This window comes from Colletotrichum tamarilloi (genome assembly GCF_030869305.1).
Source record: "Colletotrichum tamarilloi strain Tom-12 chromosome Unknown Scaffold_30.1, whole genome shotgun sequence".
Lineage (NCBI taxonomy): Eukaryota > Fungi > Ascomycota > Sordariomycetes > Glomerellales > Glomerellaceae > Colletotrichum > Colletotrichum tamarilloi.
Window position 1 is genome coordinate 398267 of NW_026849413.1, and position 10841 is coordinate 409107.

The 10841-nt window shown below is 48.4% G+C and overlaps 7 protein-coding genes across 7 annotated transcripts; 3 read left to right on the top strand and 4 right to left on the bottom strand.

Moving 5' to 3' along the window:
* Positions 1-138: 138 nt before the first annotated feature.
* On the top strand, positions 139-1011 carry CTAM01_08610 (uncharacterized protein; the record flags this gene model as incomplete). The annotated part of the gene is made up of 1 exon (XM_060524630.1): positions 139-1011. The coding sequence occupies one exon, from the start codon at positions 139-141 to the stop codon at positions 1009-1011; it is 873 nt and encodes a 290-aa protein (XP_060380849.1).
* A 331-nt stretch (positions 1012-1342) lies between these two features.
* CTAM01_08611 (uncharacterized protein) lies at positions 1343-1855 on the bottom strand (the record flags this gene model as incomplete). The annotated part of the gene is made up of 1 exon (XM_060524631.1): positions 1343-1855. One exon carries the CDS (start codon positions 1853-1855, stop codon positions 1343-1345), a length of 513 nt encoding a protein of 170 aa, XP_060380850.1.
* A 595-nt stretch (positions 1856-2450) lies between these two features.
* CTAM01_08612 (uncharacterized protein) lies at positions 2451-2693 on the bottom strand (the record flags this gene model as incomplete). Its single annotated transcript, XM_060524632.1, has 1 exon — positions 2451-2693. The coding sequence occupies one exon, from the start codon at positions 2691-2693 to the stop codon at positions 2451-2453; it is 243 nt and encodes an 80-aa protein (XP_060380851.1).
* A 1685-nt stretch (positions 2694-4378) lies between these two features.
* On the top strand, positions 4379-5702 carry CTAM01_08613 (uncharacterized protein; the record flags this gene model as incomplete). The annotated part of the gene is made up of 2 exons (XM_060524633.1): positions 4379-5470; positions 5682-5702. The coding sequence occupies 2 exons, from the start codon at positions 4379-4381 to the stop codon at positions 5700-5702; spliced, it is 1113 nt and encodes a 370-aa protein (XP_060380852.1).
* Positions 5703-6391: 689 nt separating this feature from the next.
* On the top strand, positions 6392-6952 carry CTAM01_08614 (uncharacterized protein; the record flags this gene model as incomplete). Its single annotated transcript, XM_060524634.1, has 1 exon — positions 6392-6952. The coding sequence occupies one exon, from the start codon at positions 6392-6394 to the stop codon at positions 6950-6952; it is 561 nt and encodes a 186-aa protein (XP_060380853.1).
* An 820-nt stretch (positions 6953-7772) lies between these two features.
* CTAM01_08615 (uncharacterized protein) lies at positions 7773-9640 on the bottom strand (the record flags this gene model as incomplete). The annotated part of the gene is made up of 5 exons (XM_060524635.1): positions 7773-7997; positions 8055-8207; positions 8281-8601; positions 8659-9202; positions 9303-9640. The coding sequence occupies 5 exons, from the start codon at positions 9638-9640 to the stop codon at positions 7773-7775; spliced, it is 1581 nt and encodes a 526-aa protein (XP_060380854.1).
* A 718-nt stretch (positions 9641-10358) lies between these two features.
* On the bottom strand, positions 10359-10610 carry CTAM01_08616 (uncharacterized protein; the record flags this gene model as incomplete). Its single annotated transcript, XM_060524636.1, has 1 exon — positions 10359-10610. One exon carries the CDS (start codon positions 10608-10610, stop codon positions 10359-10361), a length of 252 nt encoding a protein of 83 aa, XP_060380855.1.
* Between the last annotated feature and the right edge of the window lie 231 nt (positions 10611-10841).

Genomic DNA, 10841 nt, shown 5'->3' on the forward strand with positions numbered 1-10841 from the left:
TTCGCTTTTGGATTTCCCAAATCGCATCGTCTCTCACTTGAGTCTCTCACTCTTTCGTGTTTGTTTTTCCCACACATTCTTTTTTCTTAACCAGTCACCACATTCTTTCTCTGTGATTTAACAAAACAACCCGCCAAAATGCACTTCAACAACGCCCTCATGGCCGCCGTCGCCGTCGCCGGCTCCGTCTCCGGCCTCGCCGTCCGCCAGACCCCCATCTGGCAGACCCTCCCCGCGACCCCGAACCTCCCCACCCCCATCTCCACGGCCAAGACGGCCATCAACGGCATCCAGATGTGGTTCCAGGAGTACAACAAGGCGGCCGGCGGCGTCCCCATCGTCATGGACCACGGCGGCCTCGGCTACTCTGCCTACTTTGGCTCCGTCATCTCCCGCCTCGTCTCCGCGGGCCACTACGTCATCGCCGTCGACCGCCGCGGCCACGGCCGCACGACGTACAACAAGGACGACGTCTTCACCTACGACCAGATGGCGCTCGACATCCACGACCTCCTCGCCGGCGCCGGCGTGTCCTCGTACAACGTCGTCGGCTGGTCTGATGGTGGCATCACCACTCTCGCGGCGCTCATCAACTCCGTCACGGCCAAGCCCATCAACAAGGCCTTCATTTTCGGCGCCTCGGCCAAGCCTGACCAGACCAACGCTACCTTCAGCGACACGGCCATCTTCTCTACTCTGGTCGCTCGCTGCAGGACCGAGTACGGCACCCTCCAGCCCGGAGCCAACTTCACCGAGTTCGCGACCAAGGTTGCCACCATGGAGGGTACTCTGCCGCAGTTCACCGATGCGCAGCTCAAGAGCATTCCTGGTGCCAAGGTCATGATTGCCGGCGCCGAGCACGAGGAGGCTGTCAACCGCGATGTCCCCGGTATCTTGAACAAGGCTATCCCCGGCAGCAAGGTTACCATCCTCACTGGTGTCAGCCACTTTGCGCCCATGCAGGACCCTGACCAGTTCACCAAAGCTGTTACCGACTTCTTCAAGGCATAAGGGAAGAGCCTTTTATCGGTTGTTTGTTTTGATTTTTACCTGTTCTTTTATTTATAGAGAGAAAGTCTCGGGACATGGGAGGCATTTGTGTTGTAGAAAAGCCCATCGGCGTAGCACTGATGAGATAGCTTGAATCCAACGACTGGAAGAACCTTCAATGTCCCAAATATAGGTCTAAATGTGGTATGCTGAAGAGATCCAAAATCAAGATATTGAGAAAAAAGCGTAGTCTATTGAAATCTGGCTTCGAGCTCGTTTTCCCACTCCATTCTCAAGAATCTGCTCCGAGCCGATTCAATTGAGATCTTCGGCTGAACACTATCCAATTTCATCAGGGTGTCTGCGAAGCAGTGGCCCGATCCAGCTGACGGATTCTTTCGTCAAAGCTCTCGTGATCTCTGAGGGCAAGAGATTGTCGAATAATTCGGAATACATGCCTCTCGGCCACGACTTCGCCCTGTGTCTCGGCTAGCCGAGCTGCCATTCGTAAAGTTTTGGACATACGAACATCTTGGCTTTCGAAGTCTGAGAGGATGTGGCAGAACTCCTGAAGTCGAGCATCATCAGACCCAGACCCAAACGAGCCAGGGAGCTCGTCAGACAGATGCTGTCTCCATAACCTTTGGGTCTTGCTCTCTGCCATGTCATCGTCGCTGAGAACCCATCCATCTTCGCAGTTGTTAACTAAGTCAACTGCATCGAGCAAAATACTGTCCACGTCCCTAAGGTTATCTGTCGTCAGGAAGACGACGCCTGGGTAAAGCAGGAGGGAGTCAAGGCAAATGCTATTGGGAGTGCCATCAATCCACCACAGAGTGTGTACTCTCTCAAGCAGGATGATCATGTCCCACAGTGACGCACATTCTGTATGGAATTGGAAACCATTGAAAGTTGGTTCTGGCTGAACTCGGCAGATAACCTTTTGTACATACTCTGCGATATCTTCAAAGGTGATTAGCCTTTTATTCATAAAAGTGAAGTTCTGGGACGATAGACTGACTATTCGCAATTTTACGAGTCGCACTTTGTGGTCCATGAAGCAATAGCAGCAAGCCTGCACTCCGCACGCCACGGCAGAGTCTTTGCAGCGCTCCCTTCCCTCTCGTGACCACGTGTTTCAGTATCAAAGACCGGAACAAGCCAGCATCGACATAGCGGGGAAACACGAGATCCGGTGTCCAATGAATTTCTCGGAGATTAGAGACGTTGAGGTCGCTGGCTAAGATATCCGAACCGAGAAGGAAGGCAGAAATGCGATTGCGACAAATGAGATAGAGCCAATCACTTCCTGAAAAACCACTTTGCTCTTTGTCGGCTTGCTCTTCATCAAGGCGCAGCAGTTTACTTGTATCGGGGTTAAATACTTCTGGCTGGAAGCTGCTCCATAGAGTGCGATTATCGATTACTACTCTTTCCATTGATTTTCTCTGGAGTAAAGGTCAGTGGATCAAGGTGAGACATTCTCTCTCTAAGGCAAAAGAGCGTACCTGCAAAAACCTCCAAGAATATTCTTGCACTTGTGGTTGTGAACTCTCCTCTGTCATGTTCCTCAAAAAGCCACCGAGCGCAACTGGGCCTTCGTACTCCCAAATCGTGGGATGATGAGAGCTGAGATATATGTAACGACGGCCAAGATCAATAAGCTTAGCCCGCAAGCTTTGTTGTTCAGGCTCTTGTATCATCTCCAAAGGAACGAAACCGATTTCCTCTGATTCCAGAGGCTTCAACCCGGTGAAGGGTCTGATTCGTCGTTGACTTGTAACAAGGTAAGACCCGACGTTTGGTATTTGCCGATGAACAACCTCCTCAACGGATAGAGAGATGCCGAGAGTTTGGTTGGATTCGCTGTGCTCGCACTGCACCTTTTTCACCTTGAGACATTGCTCATGAAACCAATTGCTGTCCGCCACGCGTCGCTTTTCGTAGATGATCGATCCGGGCTCAAATATTGTCCACACGTACCTTAGTCAAATGAAGCCATTCTGGTCTCGATTATGTGCTCTCTTTCCTTCTCTGCCTCTGGAAAAGTATATCTTATGAACCCCAAAAGTGCCTCTAATGAAACGACATCACGAGAACTTTGGCTCAGCGACTTCTTTGTTTCCAGTGCTTGTTGTTTGATCGCATCCTTCGCAAAATATAACATGTAGTAATCCTTGAAGTCGATAGCAGCTCGTCTTGAGAACTTTGACTGCCGAACTGATGATTGAAGCAGTAGTAGTGGTGGTTGTCCTGGTGGTGGTGGTGGTATTCTTAGTGCTGGTGCTGGTGCTGGCGGCGGAGGCATCGGAGGTCTTTGTTTTGCTTGTGTATTTGGCAACAGGGAAGCAAAGGTAGCGAATCCTGGTGGAATATAGGATGTTCTTGGGATTGGCAGAGGACCAGGTCGCTCACGAGGAAATATTCGGAACGCATTTCGGTTGCTGAAGGTGCTCTCGCTCCCTGCCTGGAGTGATGTTAGGTATGCATGTATGAATGCAAAGATACTGTCATTGTATTTGAAGATCAAAGTATCGCTTATTTTATCTCCAGAGTGAGTCAATTGCCGTCGGTGAATAATGGCTGTATCAAGGGTTCTTCCATCTTCTTCAAAAGTCGTCCATTCAGCCCAACCCTTTGAAGGTTTCTCCCATGATCGGCTACCAACTTGGGAAGCCTGAGAACTTTGGACTGAAGCATAGGTTTGGATTTCAGTTAATCGAGCAAAATTGGGAACGTCGTCTGGGTTTAAGGGCTCCTCCCTTTCGTATGCTTCTCTGCTTTCATTTCCAGCATTCAGTCCTGCAAGTCCCTCGCTGCTCGGGTCATTCCACGTTTGAGACGCACCTCTGATGATATATAGACCAAATAGATCCAGTGCTATCAGAATCAGTATCAGTGGAATCATGCAGATGTGTCCTGCCGGAGACCGGGCCGTGACTAGACTGCCGCAATGTATCCTGAAAATCTTTGAAGTACGATGGAGATTGCGTGGGGTCCATCTTTGAGAAGTCCTGGATGTTTGGATATTCAGATGCTTGGCGAGGATGGGAACTGAGTGTACGCTCCGTCACAGGTAGAGCTCAACTTGGGACGCGTTTAAAACGATGTTGCTGTGAAGCAGTAGTATGATCGCGGGGTAAAGTGGATGAATCGGCAAGAGCCGCCGCATCATTGTGACACTGTTTGTAACGAGCAGATTTGGGTTGAAATAAGTGAGGCTGAGAAGTGAGGGGTTTACTGCAAATCTGACTGGTTCGCTTGAGGTGCTTGCTCTCTCGTGTCAGCTGATGGTTGGGCTTGGGAAGACTCTGATTCATTCGATGAGGAGTTTCCGTTCTTCTCCTTAAATCATCGTTTATCGGCGAACGAAAACTATCATCTAGCTATGCCCGACTCTATGCCAACCATCGACCAAAATGCTCAAGCAAGTTGGGACGCTCGTCAAGACCAAAGGCTTGATATAGAGCTCGAAGACTATGACGATCCGACCCGAGGCACCAATGCGTTATCAAGACGGCTGGCGTTGATGGAAAAGATGAAGTTACTTCGTATTCCGCGCGATGATTCGAGCGGCCAAGTGCCGAACACTCGACAGTCCCCAACCGACAACAACAGCAAGGGAGAGTCATCAAGATTCGGGAGTCTCTCAAGCTGCAACATTGAGGATAAAATTGAGGCCCAACTTTGGTCTTTAGAAGCAAATCGACTTCTTGATAACATGGAAGACACCGAGAGCAGCCAAAGCTCTTCAAAGATTGCATCAATTGGCATGGTACCTGGCGGAATTACGGCCACTAGCTTCGATCAGCTCAAGTCTCTTGCCGACCGACTAATTTGCGCCCTCGCCATCTATGGTCTCAACGATCAAGATTCCCTTGCTGGCTTTGAATCTTCTTACAAAAGCCGGGACATGGTCATAATCTCGCATAGTCAAATGGTGCTGGAAGATCTAACGAGTGGGTCTAAGATGTCCAGAAAATTCAACATGGCTCGCAGAAATGAGCCTTCCGACTCAAGAGCAGAACAGGCTATGGATGTCTCGCAATCCGAGCTTCCGAGATTTTACGCCCTGATTGACTACATTACGGTCACATTGGCTAAAATAATGTCTTTCAACACCGAAGTGAAGGCCGGTTCCAGATTGGGATCTTTCTGGCATGCCATGATATTAACTGTGCTCGCCAAGTTGTCGGCTAAGATGAAAATTCTAGGGCACAACTTGCCAGGCTATGCTGTAGCAGCTCTTCGCAGAAAAAGGGACAGAATCCCCGACGTGAAGGTCAGGTATCGATGGCCTGATAAAGGAAAGATGAAAGTGTACGGTGTGGACTCTGACTCGAGATCTTCCTATGACTCCTACTTTGACCCTGACTCTGACTTCGAGACCGATCACGCGGACCGAGTTGAGTTAGCGGCTCTGCCGGCTCCAGATGGAACCATCAGACCGGAAGTTTTGAGTGCACACACCGATACATACGTATCTGACCTGACAGAGGTGTCTGCACTTCTGTTCCGGCTATTTTGGCGCATTATCTCTGACCTACGAACTCGAAATACCCACGGTCACCGAAAGGACGAATTCGATATCTCAACCCTGATTCGACCCGCTGAGGCCAGGCATTTTTCAACAATCTTGTATCAAGATAGAGGGGCTCAACTTACAGGTTCTTGGAGTAATGTGGCAATAGGTCAATGCCGAAATGCTCTGAACGTGCTCTTTGATACGGCAGCGTCCATTTCCGAGGCTCGTATCTCGGGCGATATCGAAAGACAAGTGCAATTACCGTCTGACGCACTGGATACTGCGATACCTCACCTCAACATCGTGGCCTCAAAGAACAGAAGTATCGAAGATTTGCCGATTTCATCGATGGACGATCTCATACGAGTCATGATTCCTCTTTCATGCATGGATCCAAGTCTAGCAGACTCTATCTTTCGGGCGTGCGTTGCCGTCAACGAATCCGATATGTTGGCCAAGATCCAAAGACAAGCGCGAAGCTACACCGCTCTGGTCAACTTGCGAAATGTTAGCAATATAGGACATGCTTCCAGAAGTTCAAGTCGATACCAGGGCAAAGCTTTGTCTCAAACCTCTTACTTCAAAGAAAACAAGTTGAGGCCTTACCCTATCCCATCTCCAGTGGTGTCGTCGCCCTGGTGGTCAGCAAATCCTGCTTACATATTCGGAACATCAAGTCATGTTCTCTCTGTCTCTCAGCAAAGTGTTTTTCTCGTTTCTAAGAATTGGGCAATAGAAGAAGTTGCTATCACCATTGGATGTTTGAGCTACACCATTTTCATCATGGCTGGCTGTTCTTTTCTTGTCTTTGGGGGCCTGCTCTCTGGATTTCTTATTGGCGAGCGTATTGCAGGCGTTGATCCTTTCAATCTGACGATGTTCTCTTGGATTATTGCCGGCTTCATCGTTCTCGTGGCCAAAAGTATTCGGGTAAGAGAGTGGCCCTGGCGGGACTTTCTTCTTGGTAGGGTTACATGTCGAAGTGTCCGCGAAATTGCGAACGTTACGGGCCTAGATGCTCAAGAGGTACTTGTATACCTCCTATCATCGGAAGCAAGGATCCCGTTGAGAAGTCGCGGCCCTTACAATAGCATTTTCACGTTCGTTGGCGACGGCGAAGGATTCTCGATCGATGTACAGCCGACTGTAGCCACAATGGTGTCTAGCGGAATACTGATCGTCAAGGTCATGTCTGATAACGACCCTGTTCTGATTTGTCTGGACTTGCGCCCCGAAGCAGGTCATCGGACTATCGACTCGCAACGACACAACCTACGAAAACAAGTGCCACACCAACAAAATCAAGCAATCTGGTGTCTTGCTTGCGCAAGTCCACCGAGAGATGACCGAGAGGCCGAACTTTCATTTCGAATGAGAAGGCTTCGGTGGAAGAAGGTTTTGGGGGTCTACGATGAAGAATGTCGTTTGGTTAGATAGATAGATGGTTTACCGGAGAAGCAACTATTCCGTTTGCTTAATCTGCTATCTGCTTCATTTAGCGAATAGCTATTCAACTTACCATGGGATCAATGGTAGAACCATGCTCGCCTAGGGATTGGACTGAATTACACTCGGCACTTATGTGTTTTCCACGAGCCAGCCGAGTAATTGTTTGCAATCACTTTGAGACTGCTCCAACTTATTCCTGATCTGAATAGCAGGTTATGTGACTCAGTAATTCGGGATTTAACCTTTGAACACAATTGGATGGGAAGTCTAATTCGACTGCGAGTCAAGGGCAGCACAGAGGCCAATTCGACTATCAACGAGACGTCAACTGTCCCTCCAAGCTACGGTTGGAATCTCCCTATTACATAAATACGCAGAACCAATCAATATGCAGCAATGGACCCTTCGTCTCTAAGAGCATATCGATTCGAACCAACTAGATACCCTGTGATAGGGATACCAACAGGCACTTTCAGAGAAGGTAGCCAGCGGCACCTCGTTCGTTAAACTTTATACCACAGTGCCTGTGAAAAGTGGTTTTGATTATTGACGATTACGAGTAGAGATAGCCCATGTTACAATTGGAGAAGAGTTGATCATTGATATTCGCTAGGCAGGAGGAACCCATGGAAATTCGCTCGCGTTGCTGCTGTTTGTCTCTTCAATGGATATTCATTCCAGACATAGGAGAAAAGAAAACGATTTCTAGATTCTCAAGCGCTTGTACCAATACTCCATATAGTCTAAAACAAATCTCAAGGAAGCAACTGACAAAAGCGAAAAAGTCAAAAGGTGAGCTAACGAAACCTCATTTGTTGTCGAGATCCGTCTCTTCAGAAAACAAGTCGACCAACGCTTCCTTGGCACGGCGAGATGTCTTCCTTCTCTTTCGCCTCTCGATCCAGAACCAGATCCCTGCAGGAACGAATGTAAGAAGCATCAATGGAAGAGTCACTTCTAGAAAGCGATCAAGGGCCACTCTCGAGAAAATTTCGCCGTTCTGATATTTGATAACATCTGTACTGAAGAAGGTCTAACAAGAAGTCAGAAATCCCCCAACATCAGCAATGTGAATCGTTCGATGACTAACACTTGAGAAGGTTGCGGGCAGATAAACCACAGTCACAATGGTGACTATTCGGACGGCAATGGCTTCTATCGCACTGCGATCGGCTTGGTCATACATACTAGCTGCAAGTCTTGACGAAATAATGGCACTTTGGGCCTGCAGATTCTGAATGAGCTGTAGGATATGATGCAGATGCGTTAGTTGAATCCGGGTTTCCAGGTGAAGCGGAAACTTGGGCATCACTCACCATCATCTTCCGTTCAGCGAGGACTTTCATCAATACTCGTGCCCTAGCGATTTGCATTTGCATTTCACAGATGAGCTCTTCTAGTTGAGAACAGAAGTTCTTTACTCCCTGTTGGCATGCACGCCGCTCCCTCTGAGGAAAATCGCTGTCCTTTAATAGATCTTTGTAGAATCTCTGAAGAAGCTTCAGAATATTAACATTCGATTCCATAGACATGACGGTGTCAGTTGTCTTTTCTTCCCATCTCTGAACCGAGCTGAGAGAACCGGGATCCAAAGTTTCGATGTGTGCCTTTTCTTTAACAAGTGTAGCTTTGAGGGTCTATCAAGGAACGAAATTAGTCAAACTTCCAGACCAAGCATGTTCGGAAATGCTTACCAAAATTTCGGCCCTCTCTTCAAGAAATCGAATGTTCCATCTCCATTCTGACGTTGCCCAAGATGCAAGAGCTAAGTGTACGTCCATGGATGACTTGAAACTTTGCTGAAACGTACTGAAGCTGGTTGGATAAACATGATTCTCAGGATAGAGCTCGCCGATGATCTTCTTGATAGATGAACGAGGGTCTCCGATGATCCATAGCTGTGTGTTCTGACCAATATCAAATTGATGATGAATGGCTGCTTGCCGGGTTTTCCAACCATCACTACCTTTGTCTACGGCGGTCTTGAGATTGTAACATAGCTGATATTGTCTGCCACTTCGGCCAAGCTCAGGCAGAATTGTTGCCGGTAACGGGTTTATGAGAGTTTTCTGCGTTCTAAATCCGCTGAAATGGAGTTCTTTGTCGTCGCCATGGAGAGATGCATAGACATAGAGAAAGTCCAAAAAGTGCAGCATGACCTGATAGAAGCTCAAGAGCTGGAAAAGCATCATTGCACTTATCTCCAATGGTCCTATTGCGCTCTCAGCGCACAGGAAGCTGTCTATGTTAGAGTTGAATTCACATCAAAGGGTGTTGCGTCTAATGATGAGTTCATGAGTCTGCTCCTCGCAAGTCGAAAAGTAAAAATGGGACTAACACAAATCGACAAGCCTCGTCTCCCTTGAAGTTAGATCGGACTACCGACGTATTGTCGTTGGCTGCAGCGTTTGATGAACCGCTGCAGAGAAAATCTCGGAGTTGTTCGTCGCTGTGAATTTTGCTTTTCTTCACTGAACCAGATGCGGATATATCTCGGAACGGAAGATAGTATCCCTTCTGGAGGTCTTTGGCAGTGAAGAGTTGATCCTTGCACTCCCACAGCCTCTTCCGGTGACGATCAAGCGCCGCTGTGCCGTAGGCAGCGGCAGACAGATGGTTCCGTGGATATTGATCATACGCGTTGTACGATGTCGTAAAACAGGTGGCAGTCGTCATCGTGACAGCTTGGAACGTAGAAAGCTACTGCAAGGCCTGTTTCTGTTGTCTGCATCGAGACTCAGACTTCGAGAAGGCCGTGTTAGTGCAAGGTAGGAGGATGATATGTCATGTCTTTTTGGGTGATGGGGACTATGCACATGAAGAAAATGTTCAAAGCCGCACATAAGGCATACACACTGGGCGCCCGGGCTTTTGAGCTGATTGGAACACATGGCTGCGTTTTGGTGGCTGTGCAGGATGCAGCCCCCGTCTCACCGAAGCCTACAAGAAGACTGGCATAGGGAGGCATTCTTATCATTATACCTAACAGCTAACCATGAGCGGCTTGAGAAGAGGCGGGTGACACAAATTACCTCAATCCAAGCCATGGAGAGGCTTTGTTTTGTACATTCAGTTTACCCGATTATGAGTTACATGTAAATAAAGCGAAAACATAACATAATCTCTTCACACGTACTACCATAATTGATAGCTGCCAACCCTTTTCCATTGAACGCCAAATCCACATTATTGCCTCCATTACCTCAATCAGAGAGTATCTAGTTGAAATTGAAGTCATCTGAGACCATTCCAGCGGGGTCAGGTGAGTTGTCTCGTTGGTCCCTGTCGTCAGGGCGAGCACGGAGGGTATCGATGGTCCTTTGCTCAGCCTACAGCACAGAGTCTGAGTCTCCGTCACTCAGAGGATTAAAGTTTAGAGTTCTACATACCTCACTCAACTCCCGTGGAACCCAAAAATAAAACTTATCTTCGTACATCTCCTATGAGTTGTCAGTATTGTCAGTGGGATGAATACTGCTGTACGAACTTGTCTTTCGTTAAGTCGTCGCCCGTCCGTTATTTGGTATAGGCCTATTAAATAGCGTCGAAGATCGGGCCATTTCAAGTTGTATGCCGAGACAGTTTGCTCAACCCAGCCGCGGGGTGACGGAGGTAACGTTGCTCTACGCGGAGGTGGCGGCGGCATCTCGTCATTACCTGATCTCCTCCAACTAAAAGCTTTCTTGATAGAAAACGAGGGATCGGTAGACATTGTGAAAACCGGAACTATCTTTCTCTATTTGGACCGAGCTAGCGCGCGAGTGGCAGTGAGGAGGCACAGTCTTTGAGAGGCAGGCTGTCAGACGAAAACTGCCCAGGGAGACGGAGGTGATGGGAGGGCCGACTTCGGTATTTGAAGGCAGGCTCGGGCAGAAAA